The 25,200-nt window shown below is 39.2% G+C and overlaps 1 protein-coding gene and 1 pseudogene across 1 annotated transcript; both read left to right on the top strand.

Annotated features, from left to right (window-relative positions):
• On the top strand, positions 6,435-7,458 carry LOC109947337 (annotated as a pseudogene).
• On the top strand, positions 17,975-21,755 carry LOC109947336. Its single transcript, XM_020557281.1, has 3 exons — positions 17,975-18,794; positions 19,157-19,790; positions 21,464-21,755. Exons 1-3 carry the CDS (start codon positions 17,975-17,977, stop codon positions 21,753-21,755), a joined length of 1,746 nt encoding a protein of 581 aa, XP_020412870.1.

Here is a 25,200-nt window from a genome sequence, read left to right as displayed (position 1 = left end):
TAATATTTATTTCACAAAATATATAAATTCTAGTGCCAGAGAGGTACTCTTCACTCTGCACTGCTTCAAATGTGGAAGGTTTTGAGCGCCTCCTCCAATTTAACACCATTATCTTATTCATATCATTACTAACATGTTATTGACATGTTATTGAGATGTTATTGACATGTGATTGACTTTATTTTCATTCGTTTTTTAACATATACCCAAGCAAAAATTAACACGCAATTGAAGCACAAATAAGAGATGCCAAATCCAACAACATTGATGGTACAAATTGGGGAAAACCATTACTCTAACCCTAAACTCAAATTCCTTACATTACTCATCAAATGCTTTGCAGTTCTATTCATGAGTTTATTATTATCTGTTCAAATGTTTCTTAGGCAAATTTAGTAACAAAGGAAATCATATTTACTTCATAATATATATATATATATTCTAGCGCCTCTTCTTCATCTGCACTATGCACTGCTTCAAATGTGGAAGGTTTTGAGGGCCTCCTCCAATTCAACACCATTATCTTATTCATATCATTATTGACATGTTATTCACTTGTTATTGACTTGATTTTCATTCTTTTTTTAACATATACCTAAGCAAAAATTAACATGCAACTGAAGCACAACGAAGAGATGCCAAATCCAACAAAATTTATGGTACAAATTGGGAAAAACCATTACTCTAACCCTAAACTCAAATTCCATAAATTACTCACCAAATGCTAGTTATTGCAAGGTGTCTGTGTGGGGTCTTTCTGTTTCTTTGCTCCACAAATGGAACCTACCACTTCCAACGAATACAGCTTCTCCCCTTCCCCTTCCACTGCTTCGCCCCTTCACTAATTTGGAATCCACACCTTTGCCCCTTCTACTCCAAATAAATACTTTTTCGGGGTCTGGAGAACGGAGTGGCGAATCGTTGCCTTCAACTGTCGTTAGCCGTTGCCTTCATTGGGTATCTCAGACCTCTGTGTTTTAGAGAGATGAGTTCTTTCTGTTCAAACTTCGAACTTGCCTCTTCTTCTTCTTTTTCGGACGTGTTTCCCTCTTCTTCTTCTTTTTGGACGTGCTGGATATTCAATTCGGGTTTGGGTTCCTTACCTACCCAATTGTGAAACTTTATCTCAATTCTCCCCAGCCCTTGGATTAATCTGATGGCTATAAAGTGAACCCCTTATAACTTACCCCTTATAACTTTCCACTCATTATAGTCTTGGCGCATTTTTAAATGCTATTTAGGCTTCGTTTACCAAAAATTGTGAATGACCAATACTATTTAACTGTTGGGAATTAATTTTAACTAATTCACGTTTTTACAGTTGAGAAATGAAAATTACCATCAATGGTAATTCAATTCAAAACATCATAGTTTCTTAGCACCTAAGGTTTTGTCAGGTAAACCCTCACCATGTTGGTGGCTAAAATTCAAAGAAAATTGATGACCTTAAAAACTAGAATGTAAGGTCAGTGTTGCTTTAGTTAAAAGTCACGGCAATTTATTGCAAATCACCACATTTTGGTCTACCACCAGGATATTGGGATATTTATGGTACCAACGTTGGAAGAAATTGGGCATTATTATTCACTTCAACTAGGTTGTTGCAAAGGGAACGAACATGAGGCATTCAGGAACATTGATGAGCGGATGCCAAGAGTGATCAATGCATTGAACTGACAAAACTTCTGTCACTTATGCATTAAATAAAGGATAGTCCAAAACTAAAAATATCCAGATTCTTCAGGATCACATTTTCTCCTATAAATATGAGAGTGCCTGGACTGGAGAAAAGACACAACCAACAAACCAATTAAACAAAAACTCAACAATCAATCCAGATTGATAAAAAGAAATCAAAGATACTCCGATCTTGCAGTTACCAAAAGCACGCAAGCAATCTTCCCACATAAGCAATCCAGCTCAAGAAGAAGTTTAGAAAAACAAGAAGGAAACAAGATTTCCCTCGCAATCAACACAAGGTAAATTAGGCAGAATTCAAAAGAGATTAATTTCTCTAACAAATTTGGTTCAACAAACTAAAAAAGAACAAGAAGAAATGAGGTAGTCATTATATGAAGACCTCAACAAATTTCTCAAAGACATCTTAGTAACTTGGAGTCGTCTAGATAGCTTCCAGATCACTCAGAATCAATCAGAATAAGTACCCGTCTGCAATTTTGATCACTTTACCAGCCTCTTCAAGGCTCAAGTCGTTTATAGCTCTGCTAAACTCAAAACTTGGTATCGATTTTCAACTAATCTATATTAGTTGAAGGTGCTAATGTGCAATTCCAGTGCATAAACATTCAGTCCAATCAACAAAAGTCTAGTCCAACCTGATCCTAAGTTTAAAGTGTGACTATGTTCTTAAGCAGAAGTCAAAGTCCAACATCTCTGAGAACTACCTAGATATAGAGATTCATCTGATACTTTGTTCTTCAGCTAGTTCTGCTTGGATTTGTTTATTATGTTTTCCATATATTTGTGTATTTTGCTTTGCTTACCATTTTTGTTTAGATAAATTATAAAGTCCTCACTAATATGAGACAAAGAAAAGAACTCTCTTGGGAGGTTTCCCTACCCAAAATCACAATTGTTTGTTCAAAATGTATTACTTGGGGCGCAAGTATAAAAAGTACTCAAATCTGTAAAGGTATCATCTGCTAACAGTGGCACGCTCGCATAAAGAAAGTTAATTCAGAAACCATTAAATGGTTAAACACTACTACAAAATGAAAAAAGACGACAGTAAAACAATGATGGAAGAAATAAATACTGTCGGTGTGTTTAGAAAGATGATGGTAATAGAAAACCGTCATGGATTAGTAACTTAAACACCTTAAAAATCGAGATCCGTTGGGGCATTTTAAAAACATGACGCCTCAAACTTAAAAAACATCGTCTTATGAAACATGTTATTTTTAGTTATGTAAACATTTAACCCTAAATAACGATAGTAGGTATAAAGCGACCGACATAGACATTAAAGATGATGTTTTACCTAGACTGCCGCCGTGTTAACTTGTACTTAACTATTTGTCACCCGAAGGTGTTGTTTTAAATTTATAAACACAAATCAATATGCATGTGTAAGTGCGAGGTCATTCCCACAAAGATTGTGAAAAAGATGAAAAAACTAATCCAACCCGTGGTTTTTTTAATCCCGTCTTATTGCTTGTGTATTTAATTGTTTTAGAATTAAATTAAATTGAATTAATTTTCAACTTGGAAATATTAAAAATTGAACTTAAAGACTGAAAATTAACAACCCAAGTACTTTAACAAGTCATTCTTTAGTCCAAGTCTAATTCGTTAAATTTGTTAGACAAAGACTGACAAAATGCTTATTAATCTATATTTCCTTCACTGTTTGAAATCATTAAATTTCATGGACACTAGTATTATTAGCATTTTTACAGCAATAATGACCAAATGTTATGAAGAAGGAAAATAAACTACAAAACTCTTTTCAATAAGGAATTCGTTGGAAACATTTTGAGGGTGTGTGTGTAAACTCCTGTAAAATAAAGCCAGAGAAAGCAGCAGGGAAGAAGATAGAAGATGAAAGAAAATGATTGCCCATTAAACAAAAAAAGGAAGAGACGGGAGATAGAACATAATAAAATAATTAATAGTCTTAAAAGTTGAGCTGCTAGGTTGTCCCCAATGTTTTTTTTTAAAATTTGAATGATGTGTGAAGAAAAGGATTGCCCATTAAACAAACGCAATTCTAATCATTGAAACTTACTTAATTCAATAATTTTAATAGTGTGTCAAAAAGTGTGGTTCTACGTGTGTCCCTAATATATTTCAACATTTACAGTATATCAGTCTAAAAGAAAAAAATCACAGCTTCTGCAATATTAAATTTCTTGAAAAGATTAAATTGTTTTTCAAATACATTCATTGCATATAGAATTCTATTGGCTATTCATGTTACTGTTGCATCTGCAGAAAGAAGTTTTTCAAAATTAAAATTGTTAAAATCATACTTGCAATCAACTATATCGCAAGAAAGATTAAACAGACTAGCTTTGATTTCAATTGAAAGTGAACTTCTAGAAAAACTTGATTATGAACATTTGATTGATGATTTCTCTTCTAAAAATTCAAGAAGATCAATTTTCAAACATTAGCATTGTACTGGCTGTGTTTTTTTCTTTTGGGGAAAAATCTCTAGTAGGAATTTTAATTCTTCGAATAAAGACAGCAAATACAATCTGAATGATTTTTGGATGGTCAGTTATGTTTTTGTTGTTGCTTTTGTTTTTAATGCAATATAATCTAATTTGTTAATGACATTTGTGTGCAACTACTCTTTAATTTGTTAGTGCCAATTTTTTTCCTATTAAACAGAGATTGTTAATTATAGGCAGTAAGGGACCTTGTAGGGGCACAAAAAGCTTATTTTGTATCAAACATACTAATATTTAACTTTATCAAATGGAAACATTTAAATTTTTATGAATTTGATTGTTATTACATGTTTATTGATGGTGACTTTTAGTTATAAAAAAATTGTTTATGACATTAAGTTATGACAACTTTTTATTGATAGTATTTTCGTATTAGATTATGTGAAGCCCTAATTTAAGTTTCGCACTGGTCCTGCTAGCAGATATTGGAATGCTTGACTATAAACCGGGTGATACACCTATTGTTGAGAATCATAAACTTGGAGTTTATGTGGATCAGGTCCCAACTAAGAAAGAAAGATACCAAAGGTTGGTTGGGAGATTGATCTATTTATCAGTGACACACCCTGATATTTCCTATTTCATAAACATTGCTAGCCAATTTATGCATTCACCTAGTAAGGATCATATGGCTGATGTGATGTATATTCTGAGTTACTTAAAGTCTGCTCCTATGAGAGGTTTATTATTTAAGAAAAATGACCACTTGGATCTAGAAGATTACATTGACGCATATTATGCAGGGAATAATACAGATAGATGTTCTACATCAGGTTACTTCAACTTTGTAGGCGGTAACCTAGTTATATGGCATAGAAAGAAGAAAAATGTAGTATCTCTATCCTATACAGAGTTTGAGTACCCAGGGATTGCCTTAGGGATTTATGAAATACTGTAGTTGTACTTGCTGAAATTGAGTTTAGACCAGTTGCCGCTACAAAGCTTCACTGTGATAGTGAGTCTGCATTTGAAATTGCTAACAATCCGATGCAACTTGATTGAACTAAGCATGTAGGCATTTCATTAAGGAAAAGCTGGAGGATAAGTCAATTTCTATACCTTTTGTGCCTTCTTCAGAGCAACTTGCAGATATATTGACCCATGCTGTGTCAAAGCGCCGATTTGAAGACTCATTGACAAGTTGGGCATTATCGATATCTATGCACCAACTTGAGCGGGAGTGTTGACGCGAGTCAAAGTCAATGTTCTTATTAGGAATAGAGTTTGTCTCTATTAGGAATAGAATTTGTTCCTATTAGGTATATAATTTGTATTTCATTGTAATTATCAAATTTCGAGTAGAATTAGGAGTTTTCAGGAGCTGAAGAAGGGGTTAACTGCCGCCCTTGTTTTGGCTCTTCCGGATTACACGGGGACCTTTGTGATCTACAGTGATGCATCATTACAAGGCTTGGGATCCGTATTGATGCAACATGATCGGGTGATTGCTTATGCCTCGAGGCAACTCAAGAAGCACAAGCAGAATTACCCTACCCATGACTTGGAGCTTGCTGCAGTGGTGTTCACCCTTAAAATTTGGCGACAACACTTATACGGTGAGACATGACAGATCTTCATTGATCACAAAAGCCTCAAGTACTTTTTCACCCAGAACGAGTTGAACATGAGGCAAAGGCGTAGGCTAGATTTGATTAAGGGCTATGATTGTACAATGGAGTATCATCTTGGGCGAGCTAATGTTGCGGTGGATGCCTTGAGTAGGAAGTCTAGTGGAAGCCTTGCTCATCTCCGAATAGCTTATCTACCACTACTGGTGGAACTGCAAAAAGATGGAGCAGAACTAGGAATGAGCCAATAGGGTGGACTACTTGCTAGTTTGCATGTGAGGCCTATTCTGGTTGAAAGGGTGATTGCAGCCCAATTAGAGGATCCTACACTGTGTATGATAAGACTAGAAGTAGAGAATGGTATACAAACGGATTATGCAATGAGAGAAGACAGAGCCTTGGTAATTGGAACTTGTCTCTGTGTACCCAAGAACGAAGACTTGAAGAGAAATCATGGAGGAGGCCCACTGTTCAACCTATTCTATGCACCCGGGTAGTACTAAGATGAATAGGACACTACGTGAGTACTACTCATGGCCGCATATGAAGGGTGACATAGCTAGATATATGAGCGGGTGTTTAATTTGTCAATAAGTGAAGGTGGAGCGACAAAGACCATCTGGGCTTATGGCCACTTCCGATCCTTAAATAGAAGTGGGAACATATCACAATGGACTTTGTTTTCAAACTTTCACATACTTCAAGGGGGCATGACATAATTTGGGTGATAGTTGACCGACTCACTGAATCCACTCACTACCTACTTATCAAAGAAACCTACTCCTTGGCAGAACTGGCTAAGCTCTTTGTGGATGAAATTGTGAGGTTGCATGGAGTACCTATATCCATTGTGTCAGACAGGGATGCTAGGTTCTAGAAGTGTTTACTTGAGGCTATGGGTACTAACTTACGATTTAGTACTGCTTTTCACCCACAAATCGATGGACAGTCAGAAAGAACAATCTAGACCTTCGAGGACATGTTGAGATCTTGTGTGTTATAACTTAAGATACTTGGGATACTCATCTTGCTTTGGTGGAGTTTGCTTACAATAATATTTATCATTCGAGCATCGGAATGGCTCCGTATAAATCTTTGTATATGAGGTAGTGTAGAACTCCTATATGTTGGAATGAGGTGGGTGACAGAAAATTGGAGAAGGTAGAAAGTATCCAAGAAACAACTGAGAAGGTGAGGATGATCCGAGAAAAGCTTAAAACTGTGCAAGACCGACAGAAGAGTTATGCAAAAAAACAAGTCTAAAGATCTTGAATTTGCAGTTGGGGATTGGGTGTTCTTGAAGCTATCTCCTTGGAAGGGTGTGATGAGGTTCAGGAAACATGGGAAGTTAAGCTCTCATTATATCGGACCTTATGAGATCATGGAATGCATCGGACTTGTTGCCTACAGACTTGCCTTACCTCCAGAACTATCTCGAATTCATGACGTATTCCATGTGGCTACGAAAGTACATGCTTGATTCTTCCCATATTCTGGAACAACAACCGGTGGAGCTAAGAGAAGACTTGACGTATGAGGAGCAACTAGTGCAAATTTTGGATACAAAGGAACATGTGTTGCGCTCTAGAACTATTCCTGAAGTGAAGGTACTATGGAGGAGTCAAACTATTGAAGAAGCCACTTGGGAACCCGAGGTGTAAATCCAGGCCAATTACCCGTATTTCTTCAAATGATAGGTACGAAAATTTTGAGCACGAAATTTTTATAAGGTGGTAGGTTGTGACACCCCAACCCTATTTTAATTACCCATTTAAATTATTAAAATTTATTTAATTATGAAATTACAATTTTGCCTTCAAGGATAGGGTTATTTTGGTTACTTTTTAATCCAGAATGATTTGGGGGAAATGAATGGTACTATTGCGTAGATCGTGTTGATATGAATCCGTAGACACGCAATGGGCTCAAATAGGAGTTGTAACGAAGAAGTTACTGTCATGCCCCGGACCCGGGGGTCAGCAGAAAACCCCGCGCTCGGTGCGTGAGAAAATAAAACTAAGAAACATAGGTTTAAAATAAACTTCTCTTATAAAAATAGATCCAAAATCTTACAACTTTACAAGAAATAAATAAAGCTCTATCACTCTCATCTAATTCAGCCTAAACTGGTTTAGTCCTTTTCTTGTCCACTAATTCATCTGAAAAATTAAATAGGGTGAGGGGTGAGCAACCACAACTCAGTAGGGACATGAGACCTTACCACAGTAGATTGATATAACTAAATTAAGTGACATACAATCACACAACCAAATATCACATTAATAATAATAATGCATGAATGCTCTTCATCTAATCCCGTTAATTCATATAACTGGACAAGCAGACCTGCAAGTCCCATACCATGCTTATACCACTTGGTCCCGAATGCCCATTTATATGAACTAACACCCATTTCAACTGTCCCATAATTCCCCTTTTGTTAGTCATCTTGTCTAACTCCCTTTCACCAGTCCTGAATCATCCAATAAAAACCATGTGCACTGTGGGATCTCTGAGACCTGGTACTTGCCAAGAGTTAGACTCAACTACACAAAAGACTATATCCATTACCCTCTTTTCCATTATTATCTTCTCCATCCAACAACTCCAACCAATTACCATGACATGATATAATTATGCATTCCATGTATCTCACAACAATGTAACATTTAAACATCACCAATGTACAAATAATAATATCATGCATAATATATTTCTCACGAAATTTAATTAGATCAATCCCCGTAAAGGCTCCTAAGAAATCCCTATCTCAATTCCAAAGCATTTACAAGCTAGGCCCTATATCTCCTCCAAGAATTTCATCACCACTTGCTTTCTCTTGTTTTCTTTCTTCTTCTTCTTCTCTCTCTCTCTCTCTCTCTCTCTCTCTCTCTCTCTCTCTCTCTCTCTCTCTCTCTCTCTCTCTCTCTCTCTCTCTCTCTCTCTCTCTCTCTCTCTCTCTCTCTCTCTCTCTCTCTCTCTCTCTTTATTTTTCTCCTCTCCTTGCACAACTATGCATGACAACAAGTAATGAAGGTCTTATTTATACTAGAAGAAGTGTCGGTTGCTATCCTTCTATCATTGGTTAATACTCTTGGCGGCAACACTTCAGGATAACAATAACTTGAGCTTTATCTTCAATCTTGGCATGGCCCGCCACCTAGCAAGAATGGTGGCACCATCTCTAGCTACAATACTCTTGATCCAACACCTCATACTAGAGAGTCTACCTCATGTTTCTTATGTCTTTGAAGCCTTAACTCCTAAGTTTTCAATAAAATATAATATAATTCAAGATAAGATAGGTTTATTAAAATCTCACTCACTTAGATATCTACCCAACGTGCACACTGCCATGCAAATAATAATATGGGTTTATATATATATATATAAACTAATAGTGAAAATTGCACATATATATAATGAATAGAACAAATAAATCTTCAAACTACATAATTTTATAAATACGGGGTTTCACAGTTACGATCTACGAAAGCTCAGTGGTACAACCGTAAATATTTCAAAGTTTAGTTTTTCTCTCCCTCTCTCTCCCCCTTCCCCCTTAACAGACCAACCAATTTTTGGGCCACCGCGGCCACCTCTGGCCACCAGCTGAGCTGGGACCCATCCCAAAACGACCGGCTAACTTCCCTCTTCCTACCCCACCCCTCCGCCGCCTATCTCGTCAGCCCAGGGCACTGGAAAATAGCAAAATACGACTGGTTTTGACCCAAAATTTCCATCGTTCGTTCCGGTGATTCCGGCCACCAAATTCGTCAATCTAGGTATGCTTTCTCATTCTCGCAATGTGTCCTAGCTGATGATTAGATTGATTACGATCAATTTTTTAGTTTTTTGGAACTCGATTTATAGCTTAAAGTTTTGCGGATTTTTGGCTCGTGTTTCCGGCAAGTTCTGATCACTTTTTGGCCATTGTCCAAGAACAAAAGTTGCTCCACTTGTTGTCTTGATCATGTAGGTATAGGTATTGATGGGTGTTTCGGGAATTTTTCGGTCGTCAAAATTTCTCAAGACACCCACACACAACAGGCGCGTGTGGAGGGTCATGGGCACTTTTGGGTGACCCATTTGGTCCTAAAATGATCTCAATGTCGTCCCAAGCACGACGGTATGCTCGGATTTGAATTTGGTTATCGTTTGACTGTCAATCGAATTTATGCATATTAAGTGTTATCTGGATTCGATATGTTCGGACTTTTGGATCGACTCCATTTGAAAATATGTTGATCTAGGCATCTCTAGGATCGTGTAGGAATTCATGGATCATGAATCAAAGCCCCGGATACTCCAATTCAATTATTCAAAGATTAGGTTAAACAACAACCAACTGATTGCGCGATCGTGAGAGATCCGATCGTTCAATTCAAACCAAACTTGCAGGACATGTATAATGAACCTTGTTGAACCCATAAGAGCTTTCGGATTGAAAATCGGAGGTTTTGGGCCCCACAGGCCAGGTTGACCCAATTTGGAAAGTTGACCACTTGGTTGACCGAGCGTCATGGGCACTTTTGGGTGACCCATTTGGTCCTAAAATGATCTCAATGTCGTCCCAAGCACGACGGTATGCTCGGATTTGAATTTGGTTATCGTTTGACTGTCAATCGAATTTATGCATATTAAGTGTTATCTGGATTCGATATGTTCAGACTTTTGGATCGACTCCATTTCAAAATATGTTGATCTAGGCATCTCTAGGATCGTGTAGGAATTCATGGATCATGAATCAAAGCCCCGGATACTCCAATTCAATTATTCAAAGATTAGGTTAAACAACAACCAACTGATTGTGCGATCGTGAGAGATCCGATCGTTCAATTCAAACCAAACTTGCAGGACATGTATAATGAACCTTGTTGAACCCATAAGAGCTTTCGGATTGAAAATCGGAGGTTTTGGGCCCCACAGGCCAGGTTGACCCAATTTGGAAAGTTGACCACTTGGTTGACCGAGCGTCTTCTGAGGCTATTCTACTATCCAAAACGCATAGTCGGACCTTAAGAACTTCTCGTTCATCGTGCACACTTAAATCCTCAGAAACTAGGATTTTATTTTAAAGTTCTTGTTCGAAGTATTTTATATTAATCTCGCCCTCGTATTTTTAAATAGGTATTCTGACCCAGCGTATACAGCAGGCGGGACCCTCTTAGGGTCAAGCAGCGTGGCACTACCTGTGAGTGTACTTTGTTTTGAAATAGCATTAATTTATCGATTTAATTACCATCCATCTAATATGGATTTTTATGATTATGGAATGGGTATATATATATATATATAATTTAATTATGGATATTTCGACTATCTAGATATTTAAAGTTTATAATTGTTTGGAATATGGATTATATATGTTGAGAAATTGCTATTCACTTTTTGATTAAATAAATAGGCATGAGATTAATATGAGTTGGGTAGTTTATGGATTGTGATGTGAATATGTGACTGCACCATGCTAAGTACCCTTCCCTGGTTATTGTATTCATACGTGGCATTGGATTATTTGGCATGTGGGCACATTTGGTTTTGTTGTACTTTATCACACGTGACATTGGATTATTTGGCATGTGATAAAGCAGTCTGTGCGCATAGGACTTAGTGGTTGGAGTTGGCCACACGTGGCATTAGAATTTTCGGTGTGTGTGATGTAGAGTGTTAGTTCCCCGGTTGGACAGCTCATCCCTAGACACAGGGTAGAAAGCTGAATCCCTGCGAATTAGTCAAACAATCCCCCTGTTAGATTGTTTCCCCGGTACTAGAGTTGGTGTGATACTATCTTATATATATAATATGTATATCATAGTATTCGTATACTTATGGAATTAGGGGTATATACTTATATAGTATGAGTCATCATAGCCTACATATATATTCGTATATATGTATATATATATGTATGAGTCGATTATTTTAAATTCATTCTTACGTATTTCGTTTTATAAGTCTATGTTTCTGGAACGGTTTGGGTTGGAGTCAAAGGGTTTGATTTGAATATTATTATATGATATCGGGGAAGTGAGAATACTTTGATTTCACAATGATTATGTAGGAATAGTATCAATTGCATGTTTTAGCATTATTTTCCAAACGGTAGGGTTAGTATGTTGTTTTCAAATATAACCAAACTTTAATTTTGTTCACTCACATGTTTTCTGTTTTGCGCCTCCTAGGCAATAGATAGACTCGTACCGAGCGGCCTAGCCGAGATCCTAACTTCCTAGCCCAAAACTCTTGTAGGATGACTTTCTTCGTTTTTATTTCCGTCGAACTTTATGCTTCACTTGTAAACTGAGTATTATTAGATATGCTCTGTTATAGCCTATCTTAGGGTTGATTGTAAACCCGGAGGCCTATTATGTAAACTGCATGTTATTATCTTGTGCATGCTGCCGATTGAGATATATAAATGTGTTTGAACAGGTTGAAAATTTTGGAAATGTCCGCTTTTTAGGGGAGACTCTGCCGAAATTTCAGCAGAAAGTCTCGCCCCTTTTTAGTAAGTGGACCCGACATTAGTATGATGTAGGAAATGTCCGTTCAGGGGAGACTTTGCCGAAATTTTGGGAGAAAATCTCGCCCCTTTTTAGTAAGGGGCCCGACATCAGTATGATTTAGGATAATCTACAGGATTCGTTGTGGATTTCGAGAAATTCGGGGTGGGTTCTGTCAAGTTCTATTCTATTGACACCTATTTTACCATTGGACAAAGTGTTACTAGTTCCATCTTTATCTGTGCTGCAAGTTACTAAGTAGTTAAATTATGTTATACTGATGTATTTGTCTTTTGTCTTACTAAAGGATAACTAGACTCAGGAGATCCTTGGTCGTGGTACTAAAAAAAGGGGCTTTATTATGTGGATCATGTGGCAACTAGTTGGGTTCTTAGTGTTGGTAGCACTGAAATGTCTCAGCATCGTTGAATTTGGTTGCTATTTTGGATATTTATGGTGACAGGACCTCCCCAAATTCCCCCTTGGAATCTATGACTAACACTGTTCCCATCTAGCACCTAACCGATGCTGGGCCCATTTACTAAAATAACCCTATTCCGTGAACGACAAAAAGAAATGGGCCGAGTCTTCTACCAAAATATCGTCAGAGTCCCCCTCGAAAAATGAAAAGTTTCCCAATTTTTCCACCTGTAAAACAAGACATTTAAAATCCCAACTGGCAGCACATACAATGCTAAAGCACACAGTTTACAAAATAGGCCTCTGGCCTCAATTTCAACCCTACATGGGCAATACCAGAGCAATCTAAGAAATTTTTTAGTTTACACAACCAACGTAGTTTCGAAAGGAAATGAACAATGGATATCCCAACAAACTACCAAACACGCTAAGAAGTCAATTCATGCCTTAAACAAGGCAAACAATAAATTCAAATATAAATTATGACTATTAAATTTCAACATGCATCACTTAACCTTTCACATTTGATATGAGGTTTTAGCCTCCTAACACAATCACACTTTCACCTAAATTTCAGGACCAACAACAAGGTCTGAATCAATCTCTCTAAAACAACGTGACTAACATTTAGTCTACGGCTGCACCTAATAACCTTAGGCTGCCTACGTAACCTACATGAGGGATCAAGCCACACATAGTTCTTCCCTAAGACCCAATTCCACACATAGGCGATACCTTATTTCATTTCTCTGTATTTCACATAATCTCCCCATACGCCGGTACAACCAACGCCACGTATGGGGCCTGTCAACACGCCAGATAACCTACGCCACGTGCGACCATACCATACTGTCACAATATCTCCCCATACGCCGGTACAACCAAGGTCACGTATGGGGTCTGTCTCAACGCCGGATAACCTACGCCATGCGAGACCTAAATATCATATCACATATCTCCCCATACACCGGTACAACCAACGCCACGTATGGGGTCTGTCGACACGCCGGATAACCTACGCCACGCGCGACCTCAACATCATATCATAATATCTCCCCATACGCTGGTACAACCAACGCCACGTATGGGGTCTATCTCAACGCCGGATAACCTACGCCACGCGAGACCTGCATATCATATCACATATCTCCCCCTACGCCGATACAACCAACGCCACGTATGAGGTCTGTCGACACGCCGGATAACCTACGCCACGTGCGACCTCAACACAATAACACATAATCTCCCCATACGCCTGTACAACCAACGCTACGTATGGGGCCTGTCCGCACCCCGGATAACCTACGTCACGTGGGACCTAACTTTCACTGGGTGGTACTTGTAGTGTAACCGAAATCCGGGGAGGTGCCTAAGGTAGTGCGTATAGCACTTCAAACTGACATTCTAGACTCCTTTTTTACCTTTACAAATGTATATAAATATATAATTTACTTCTAATATTGTGTAAACCTCAACAATAGTCTAGCACCCAACAATCCCCTTGGGACGGTGAGACTACTCCGGAAGACTCACGGTCAACCAAGGGTCACACTACCCTAACCCTAGTCAACTGGGCCTACGGGGCCCACGACCTCCAAATTCCGATCCGAAAGTTCCTATGGGTTCCACAAGGTATAGGACACTCGTCCTGCGAGTTTGGTCTAGATCGGACTGTCAGATCGCTCACGATCGCACGATCTGACAGTTATTATAAAACATAAACTTTAAATTATTTAATCGGAACATCCGGAGCTCCGATTCATGATCCGTGAATTCCTACACGATCCTAAAAATACCTAGATTAACATATATTAAATTCGAGACCATCCAACGGTCCCAACCTATCAAACCCGGATAACGCGCAATATGCGATCGTCCGTTCGATAGTCAAACGACGTCCAAATTGAGATCTGCGAAATCCTACGCACTCGTGACAACCTAAGGATCTCATCGAGACATAGTGCTACTCCACTACCCTCGTCCACTCGCCGCCACACTCGCCAGCAGCGTTGGGTGTCCAAAGCGATTACGCATCGTCGGAAAATCTCAAAACCACGGATCCAAACTCCTACTCTAGGTATAACAGGGGTATTTGGAGCCACTTTTGTTCTTGGACCCACCCCAAAAACTGACCAGAAGTAGCCGGAATCGCGATCCCAAAATTGACCGAATTTCAATTCGTAAATCGAATTGGCTACGCTAAGAATCGATCCAATCCTACCCAACAGGCAGCTAAAGCATGAAAAGTAGGTGAGAAACCATACCTCGCTCGTCGGAATCAGTGGCCGGAGGAGGGAGATCGACGGCGTTTGAGATCGGACGACACCGGCCGCTTCTTCTCCATTTTCCGGCTAAACCACGGTGGCTGGAGGCGGGAGTGGGTTGGGGCTGGAAGAGGACGAGGCCCCAGTCATTTTGGTACTGGCCTCGTCCACAGCTGTGGCCGGTGGCCGGAGTTTCGAGGAGAGAGAGAGAGAGGCCGACGGGGAGAGAGAGAGAGAGAGAAAAAAAAAAATCTGATTTTTATAAAAATTTCATTTCGAAATAATTACGATTGTGCCACTGGGTTTCTTTTGATGATATCTCTCTCGTTACAACTCCGATTCGAGCCCACTACGTGTCTACGAACTCGTCTCAGTACGACCTATCCAAAAATACTAGTCACTGCCCCAAACTCTCTCTGGTTAAGAAAATGACCAAAATGCCCTTATCTCAAGGGTAAATTTTGTATTTTCCCTTAAATAATTTAAATAACTTAAATAAGGGTTAAATTTGGAGTCGGGGTGTTACATTTGTGTACCAAGAACGAAGACTTAAAGAGAGAAATCATGGAGGAGGCACACTGTTCAACCTATTCTATGCAACCGGGTAGTACTAAGATGTATAGGATACTGCGTGAGTACTACTCGTGGCCGCATATGAAGGGTGACAAAGCTAGATATGTGAGCAGGAATGCCGTACACACACACCAATACAAAAGAGTCGGGCAACAGTGATGAGAAGAAAATGCTCTTCCATGGAGTGTTGAATTATTTAATCTGTTATAAAATGAACGGAATATGTGCGAATATTGAGCTGCACGTAAAGTAGATGAGACACAGTATTTAACGAGGTTCGGCTATGCCTACATCCCCGGAGAGCAGCAGCAGTAACTTTTCCACTATGTAAAATAATAGGGCTACAACTTTGTGTTTACAATATGTATGGCTCACTCAATTTTCTCTCTTGGAGAATTTCTCTCTTGCTCTCTTTCTTCTCAACTCACTCACCCTCATTCATCCTTCTCTTCCTCGTCTATATGTATGAACTTCTCTTGATGGAGGTATCTATTTATAGGCCTAAGACATTGGTTGTTCACCTCACAATATAAGTGGTAGACAACATCATTAATATTCTTCAATCAACAATATCATTAATATTCTTCAATCAATTGGGTAGTGGTTTGGTTTGGTGGGTGTGTGGTTAGGTTTAGTGAATGTTAGTTGGCTATGTGGGCTTCACCTATTCTTCTTTACTTATTCTTCTTTTACAACATAATCTTAATTTTTTTTGCAATATTAGTGTTCTTGGGACTTGGGAGTATAAAGTTTGGGGAGGGACTCGGTTAAGATATATGCAACTTGCAAGCAGTGAGCATTTCATAAACCGAAAATGTGGGGGCTTGGTGTCTAAAGATTATTTTAGGGTGTCGGTCCATAGAATCACTCAATTTGATATCAGACGGATAATGGAAAGTTGAAATGGTCACCCGAGCTGAAGTGAGATTTCTACTCTTCCTATTCATCTCCATTGTCCTTTAGTTTCTCCTCACTTTCTGTTGCTTTTCTTTTTTAATTGTGACCATCTAGATGTTAATATAAACAAAGACTATTAGTAGACATACTCGGTGGGCTATTTTTAATGTTTTTTTTAAAGACTAACTAAGAAAAATCTTTTGTAAGGCTTCGCATCATCACAAATTCACATGTGTGAACAAAGACTATACAAGCAAAAAAAAGAATTAGACAATATGCTAACTAAACAAAGACCATGACAATACAGCATTCACACAAACACCGATCCAGTTTCTGTTTTTGTCCCTTTCCTCACCCTGGCTTGTATTAAAGAATGCTTGGAATGAAAAAGCGCGGTCCTTGTATCGCCAATACTTTAACATGTTATATATGTATATATATTGTAGTACAAATGATAGTCTAAACTCACACACAAAATTAAGATGTCATGGTGATTCGAACTTGAAATCTCTGGTCTGTCAGATAAATTCTCCTCGGCCATATATAAGAGCCTATTGGGGTTGACATGCTTGTGACTCAAATTATGTGTCCCTTGCATTACTGTTCAATAAAAGCTGCATTGGATAATGACCAGTTTTTGTATTTAAAAAAAATATTTATTTATTTATTTATTTATTTGTGTCCAACACGACCAATTTTAGTGATGGAGAAAAGATATAGAGATGGGAGTGGATCCACTATCCCTAAACCAAATTAAAACTAAACTAATCTAATAGGTCTTCTTAATGTGTTGCGAGAGAAAAAACCCGATTTGGTCTTCTTAATGGAAACCAAAATGACGGCAAAGCAGATGGAAAATACACGGATACAACTTGGAATGGAAGGGATAGTTACAGTGGTGAGAGTGGGCTTGGGGGGAGGTTTGGCTTTGTTTTAGCGGAGTGGATGGGGTTTGAGGCTACTATCTTATTCCGTGGGTCACATTCATGTTTTGATCACTGAGCCGAATGATTCACAGTTTTATCTTACTGGTTTTTATGGGCATCCTGACACGCAACAACAAAACCATTCTTGGGAGCTATTACGCAGATTGTCGTATACAGTTCCAGGAGCTTGGCTATTGCAAGCTTTTACGCGGGAAGAGCTGGAGCATACTTTATTTCAGATGTTCCCAACGAAAGCACCTGGGCATGATGGCATGCCAGCTTTATTTTTCCAAAAGTATTGGCATATAGGTGGCGATAAGGTGGCCAAAAAGTGTTTGCAGATTTTAAACGGGGAAGGAAGCGTTCGGGAGTTTAACCATACTCTTATAGCTCTCATCCCGAAAGTCAAGATGCCAACCACTGTTTCAGAGTTCCGACCAATCAGCCTGTGTACAACCGTATACAAGATGATAGCGAAAACAATTGCAAATCGGTTGAAGACTGTCCTTCCTCACGTTATTACTGAAACTCAAAGCGCCTTTGTACCGAACCGAATGATTCTGGATAATGTGATGGCTGCTTTCAAAATAATGCATACTATTAAGGGAGTGAAGAAGGGGCGCGATGTCAAAATGGCCCAAAGCATACGACCGGGTGGAGTGGGTTTTCTTGCGTGCAATGATGCTTAAACTGGGTTTTTCAGCCACATGGGTCTCCAAAGTCATGGATTGCATCTCCACTACAACTTTTTCGGTGCTTTGGAAGGGCACTCTGGTTGGGCACATTATGCCACAGCGTGGGTTACGGCAAGGATGTCCTTTATCTCCATATCTTTTTCTTATGTGCACTGAGGGGTTCTCGTGCCTATTGCGTGGTGCAGAAAGGAGAGGAGATTTGGTTGGGGTTCAAGTGGCAAGGGGGGCGCCTTCAGTAACTCATCTATTGTTTGCGGATGACAGCATTCTATTTATGAAGGCAACGAATGAGGCTTGTATGGCTTTGGAAACATTATTCCAAACCTATGAAGAGGTAACAGGGCAACAAATCAGCTATTCTAAATCCGCGCTCTCTCTAAGTCCGAATGCCACAAGGGCAGATTTCGATATGATTGAAGGTGTTTTGAACGTCCTTGTTGTGCAGTGCCATGAGAATTATTTAGGTCTGCCAACTATCGCTGGAATGGGAAGGAAACAACTCTTCCAACATTTAAAAGACAAACTTTGGAAGCATATAAGTGGGTGGAAGGAAAAGCTCTTATCTAGAGCGGGGAAAAAGATTTTAATCAAAGCCGTGTTACAGGCAATCCCCACCTATTCGATGAGTTGTTTTCGGATTCCAAAAGGATTGTGCAAGGAGCTTAATGGAATCATGGCTCGATTTTGGTGGGCAAAGGCGAAAGACAAGAGGGGTATTCATTGGGTGAAGTGGGAGCTGTTGTGTAAGAGTAAGTTTGCAGGAGGGTTGGGGTTTCATGATCTTGAGGCATTCAATTAGGCTCTACTTGCAAAGCAATGTTGGCGCATTCTCCGGACTCCAGAGTCGCTAGTAGCAAGCATTTTAGAGCCAGATACCATCCATCAGTACCATTCTTAGAAGCTGAAGTGGGAACCAATCCATCCTTCATTTGGAGGTCTTTGCAATGGGGGAAAGAGTTGCTCAATAAGGGATTGCATTGGAGAGTTGGCAGTGGAGTGTCCATCCAGGTTTATACTGACAAATGGCTTCCAGCCCCGTCTTGTTTCAAAATTATGTCTCCTCCCTAGTTGCCTTTGTCAACTCTGGTTTGTGATTTATTTACCTCTTCAGGGCAATGGAATGTGCCATTACTTAAGGATATTTTTTGGGACAAAGAGGTGGATGCAATATTGCAAATTCCATTGGCTTCTTTGGCAGGTCACGATTGTTTAATTTGGCATTATGAAAGAAACGGCATGTATTTGGTCAAAAGTGGATATCGGTTGGCAGGGTTGGAGAAGGATAAAATGAGGGGAGAGCCCTCAGCTAGAGTTGATTTGAATTCAAAGTTCTGGAAGAAAATTTGGGCTCTTAAAATCCCAAATGAGAATAAGTTCTTTCTATGGAGGTGTGCCTGGGATTTTTTGCCTTGCGGTCAGATACTTTTCAATCGGAAAATAGCGCCTACACCTATCTGCCCCAAATGCCATCGCAAAGCTGAAAGTGTACTACATGCTGTATGGTTGTGTGAGGCTGCAAAGGACGTGTGGCGCAACTCAGCATGGGGGAACGTCTGTGAGGTGTGGAGGGTCAATTCTTTCAGAGAGCTATGGCATGCATTACAGCTATCCTCAAGTGGGGAAGAGCAAGGGTTGTTTGCATATCTGTGCTGGGGACTTTGGAATAGGAGAAACAGCTTTATCTTTGAAGGGAAATCAGAAACTGCAACACAGTTGTTGTATCGAATGACCAAACTTGCACAAGAGTTCTCTGACGCAAACAACCTCTCGCACACAATCTGATAAGTCCATAAATATACTCATTTATGTACTCTTTTTACTTTGATTTTGTAAGAGAATTAGATTTAAAAAGGGCTTATTACTTTATTTTTCTGATTTTCAGCTTTTCTGCGCTCTTAGAAGCTTTTTAAGGGAAAATCAACTTTTCGGAGGAATTTTAGCACAAGACCAATTGGAGATGAAAGCTAACATCTTGAAGTTCAATCTATGATTTTTCTAGAATTTTCTACCAAGCCAATTGGTACAGTATTACAAGTAAAGTTAGCCCACGTGCAGACAGGACAGTTTCGTACATGTTACGTGAATGTGAAGAAACGGAAGCCTTTCCGAATTTTTCAAGTTACGTGCTATATATGGTTGGAAAGATAAGACATTTATCTTTCTAAAATATATTTTTAATGATTTTTCTACAAGGTCGAAGATCCCCAAATCGTGTGAACATTGGGCTGAGCTGTATTTCCCAGTGGAGTTAGGAATTGTGATTTTTACTTTCCTATTTGGATTCCTTGTTTACCAAGACTTCTTGGACGACTTTTCAGTCAATTTTAGGGTTTAGAACTCTGATATAAGTGATATAAAAGATGAGCCAAGGCCTGAAGAAAAGGATTCACGTCCTAAAGAGATCAACCGCGCAAGAGGAGAAAGCTGCGAACGAGTTCTTTCTTTTCCTTCCTTCTTTTAATTTTCAGTTCTTATGTATTTATTTTTGAGTTCATCCAAGACCATGAGTAACTAATTTCTTGTTAGTTAGGGCTTAATCTTGAAGCCCTAAACATGATTTCAATTTTATAAACAAGTTTAATAGATTTTTAGTTTCTACAAGCGTGATGATTTCGGTTTCTCTATGTTATGTGAATTCTGATATTTTGTTTCTTTGAGTAGCTAACTTAGAAGCATGTATTGGAATTAAATTGTTGTAGAACATAGGTCAATTGCCATATTGAATGTTTTCTTGTTTGCAACGAATAATTGGGTTAAGAACTAGTTATGAGAAATCGATTCTTGAATTCCTAATAACAAATGCCATGTTTTAGGGTTTTTGTGACACTCATATTCTCTTTGATCTTAATGGATTCTTGATTGTTAATTTGAGTAAATGCCATACTAAATTTCAATTAAGAATACACATATTGATGTAAATGCCATACACTTTACATACACTTAAGAGAGAATCATACAACTCGAGTCAAATGCCATGATCTTGTTGTGAGTGTCGTCATCATATGCTTGCTAGAAATTGATTATCTATTGTTGTTTATGGATTGATTGATTGTTTGGAGGTGGATAGTAAGTTCTAGCTATTGTTCTTGATTGATTTTTAAACCAATTTCTCTTAAACTCTTATTTAAATTCTCTTTTGTTTCCTTTTTCTTATTTTGTTTGATTCACAAAAACAAATCAAAACCCCCCTTGGTGTTGGCGTGTGTTTGGAAGTCCTTTGTTTTGATTTTCATTGCGTGACATTGATAAACATCTCTTTAGATCACAATCTCCGTGGGATCGACCCTTGCTTGCTTACTATACTATCATTGATTTGTGCACTTGCAAGGTTTTAATATTGTTGTTAAAATTAACCAACAAGTTTTTGGCGCCGTTGCCGGGGATTTTCAATCTAATTGAGTTTTGTTTTCAATTTCAGATATATGCTGGGTCGTCGTTCGCAGAGTCACGAGCTTATACCATACGACCCTGAACTAGAGAACACACTTCGTTATCTCCATCGAGATAAAAATAAGCAAGATACACTTCCAATCAAGATGGGAGACGAGTTGGAACTCAACAACCTCACCCGACCTTTGAAGGATTTCACAGTTCCTAAAGCATTGGACCAGCCGTCTTGTATTGCGTATCCAGCCACTACAACCACCTTTGAGATCAAGAGTGGCACCATTCACCTTTTGCCGCAATTTTATGGTAAGGCTGGGGGATGATCCTCACATACATATCAAGGACTTCTTTGCCGTGTGCGCGACTATGCACAATGGAGGGATTAGTGATGAGGCAATCAGATTGCGTTTATTTCCATTCTCACTCAAGGAACGAGCCAAGGAGTGGCTTTATTCTTTACCTAGTGCATCTGTCACCACATGGACATCATTGGCTTCCAAGTTCCTTGCAAAGTTCTTTCCAGCTCAAAAGACAAACCATATTAGAAAGGAGATCATGGGAGTGCAGCAACTAGATGGAGAATCATTTCATGAGTATTGGGATCGGTTTCAGAGACTCCTAGCTTCATGCCCTCATCACCAAATTGAAGATTGGCTACTTATGCAATACTTTTATGAGGGATTACTTGATTCGGAGAGGATGATGGTTGATGCTACTAGTGGAGGAGGTTTGATGAACAAGAGTGCTACTCAAGCCAAGGAGATGTTTGAGAACATTGCAGCAAACTCTCAACAGTTTAATTACCGGAGAGCTCCCCCAAAGAAAGCAGGTGTTTATGAGGTAAGTGCTAGTGATATTGGTCCTCAAATAGCTAATTTGACTAACCTTGTTAAGCAATTAATCCCTCAAGCACAAGTGTGTGCTGTGTGTGCTAATCCCGGACATCCTACGGAGTCTTGTCCAAGTTTGTATGGTGATGGAGAAGAGATGGCTCAAGCACACTATATGCAGCAACAAAAGCCAAGAAACGATCCATTTTCTAACACTTATAATCCGAGATGGCGGCAACACCCTAACTTTGGATGGAAGAACAACCAAAATGTGCAAACAGCCCCAGTTCGACAAAATCAATTTGTTCCTCAACAAAATGCACCTGCACCACCTCATGGGCAAGGTCAGTCTTTAGAAGAGTTAATTAATTCTTTGGCATTAAGCACTCAGGGTTTTATGCAGGAAACAAGGCAAACACAGGCACAAATGTCTACAGCAATCAAAAGCCTTGAAAACCAAGTTGGACAAATTGCAGCCTCCTTGAGTCAAAGAGAGCCAGGAAAGTTTCCAAGCCAAGTAATTCCAAATCCTAATGGAGGCCATGACACCGCAAATGCGATTACTCTTCGAAGTGGAAAAAAGGTGGAAAATGATGACAATGAGGAGAGAAATTCAACCAAAACAGTGGCTGCCCCCTCTCCCAAGCTTACGGTTCCAAGTGACAAGGTAAGTTCTCTTGTGAATCATTCAATTACTTCAAAGGTTCCTTTTCCTCGTAGGTTTTTGAATTCAAAAAAGGAGCAAGTTTCAAAGGATATCCTAGAGACTTTCCGAAAAGTGCAAGTGAACATTCCCTTGCTCGATGCAATCCAACAAATTCCAAGATATGCAAAATTCCTCAAAGAACTTTGTACAAATAAGAGGACGTTCAAGGAGCATGAAACCGTGGCCTTAAGTGAAGAAGTCTCCGCCGTGCTATTGCGTAAATTACCTCCTAAACTAAAGGATCCAGGGAGTTTTACTATACCTTGTCTCATTGGAAATCAAAGGTTTGAACATGCTTTATTAGACTTAGGTGCTTCAATTAATTTGATGCCTTTTTCTGTTTTTGAATCTTTAAATTTAGGTGAGCTTAAGAAGACATCCGTGAGCATACAATTGGCTGATCGATCAATCAAGTATCCTAAGGGAGTGTTGGAAGACGTTTTGGTCAAGGTGAATGAGCTAATTTTTCCAGCTGACTTTCTAGTGCTAGAGATGGAGGAAGTTCCTATTCCTGGAAAAGACCTTCCATTGATTCTAGGACGTCCATTCATGAGAACAGCAAGGACAAAAATTGATGTGTATGAAGGCACTCTCACAATGGCATTCAATGAGGAAACCGTGGAGTTTAAGGTCTTTGATGCTTTAAAATATCCTAATGATGATCATGCTTGTTTTTCCATGGATAGACTTGAGCAAATGGTACAAGAAACATTTAATGCATCACAAGAAGAGACGCCATTAGAGAGGGCACTCATCCAAAGCCCCAAAACTGTGAATGAAGAAGGGAACACAGCTGTACTTGAAGCTGTGAATATGCTTGAGGCCTTGCCTCCCCAAAGAGGTAAGTTTAACTCTATTTTTGAGCCTCTTCCATTATCTACTAATAAGCTTGTTCCCTCTATTGTGAAGGCACCACAGGTTGAGCTAAAACCCCTTCCAGAGAACTTGAAATATGCATATTTAGGTGATGAAAAGACGCTGCCTGTGATCATTGCTTCTAATTTGAGTGCATCCGAAGAAGACAAACTAATTCGAGTTCTAAGGGAGCACAAGACTGCCCTAGGTTGGACCATTGCAGACATCAGAGGAATAAGCCCTACAAAGTGCATGCATAGGATCTTTTTGGAAGGAGAATCGAAACCTACAAGGGGAAGCCCAAAGGAGGCTGAATCCGGTGATGAAAGAAGTCGTTAAGAAGGAAATTTTGAAGCTTTTGGACGTGGGAATTATATACCCCATTTCGGATAGCAAGTGGGTGAGTCCCGTCCAAGTTGTTCCCAAGAAATCTGGAATTACCGTTGTGAAGAATGAAGACAATGAGTTGGTGCCTCAAAGAATTCAAACGGGTTGGAGAGTATGCATAGATTATAGAAAGCTCAATACCACGACACGTAAGGATCACTTTCCGTTACCATTTATTGATCAAATGCTTGAGCGTCTTGCAGGTCATAGTCATTATTGCTTCTTGGATGGATACTCCGGATACAATCAAATTGCCATAGCTCCAGAAGATCAAGAAAAGACCACCTTCACCTGTCCATTTGGTACGTTTGCTTATAGGCGTATGCCTTTTGGTTTATGTAACGCACTTGCCACTTTTCAACGTTGCATGATGTCCATTTTTTCTGATATGGTAGAGGAGATAATAGAAGTATTTATGGATGATTTTTCAGTTTTTGGTGATTCATTTGATATTTGTCTTCACAACCTCTCTTTAGTGTTGAAAAGGTGTCAGGAATGCAATTTAGTGCTCAACTGGGAGAAGTGCCACTTCATGGTACGGCAGGGTATTGTATTAGGTCACATTATCTCTTGTAGGGGAATTGAAGTGGACAAGGCAAAAATCGACATTGTGAGAAGCTTGCTGCCCCCCAAAACCGTTAAGGAGATTCGGTCATTCCTAGGACATGCAGGGTTCTATAGGCGTTTCATCAAGGACTTTTCAAAAATATCAAGGCCCCTATGTCGATTGCTTGGCAAAGATGTGGAATTCGAGTTTAATGAAGAGTGCTTGGCTGCATTTAACAAGCTTAAGGAGCTTTTGACGTCTGCTCCCATCATGCAGCCTCCAGATTGGAATTTTCCCTTTGAGTTGATGTGTGACGCCTCGGATTATGCAGTGGGGACCGTGCTTGGACAAAGAGTGCACAACGTACCACATGCCATCTATTATGCCTCCCGGACTTTGGATGATGCTCAGTTGAATTACTCAACTACAGAAAAGGAGTGCTT

The sequence above is a fragment of the Prunus persica genome, chromosome G2, assembly GCF_000346465.2.
Source record: "Prunus persica cultivar Lovell chromosome G2, Prunus_persica_NCBIv2, whole genome shotgun sequence".
Classification (NCBI taxonomy): domain Eukaryota; kingdom Viridiplantae; phylum Streptophyta; class Magnoliopsida; order Rosales; family Rosaceae; genus Prunus; species Prunus persica.
Note: the sequence above shows the minus strand (reverse complement) of the source record. Positions and strands in the feature narration are given on the sequence as shown.

Bases quoted from the DNA above. Each gene is read 5' to 3' on its own strand.
- LOC109947336 (XM_020557281.1), top strand. From the start codon at position 17,975: ATGTCAAAATGGCCCAAAGCATACGACCGGGTGGAGTGGGTTTTCTTG. The intron at 18,795-19,156 runs GTAAGTTTGCAG...TTACCTCTTCAG, and splicing joins GTGGGAGCTGTTGTGTAAGA to GGCAATGGAATGTGCCATTA. The intron at 19,791-21,463 runs GTTCTCTGACGC...TTTCAATTTCAG, and splicing joins ATGACCAAACTTGCACAAGA to ATATATGCTGGGTCGTCGTT.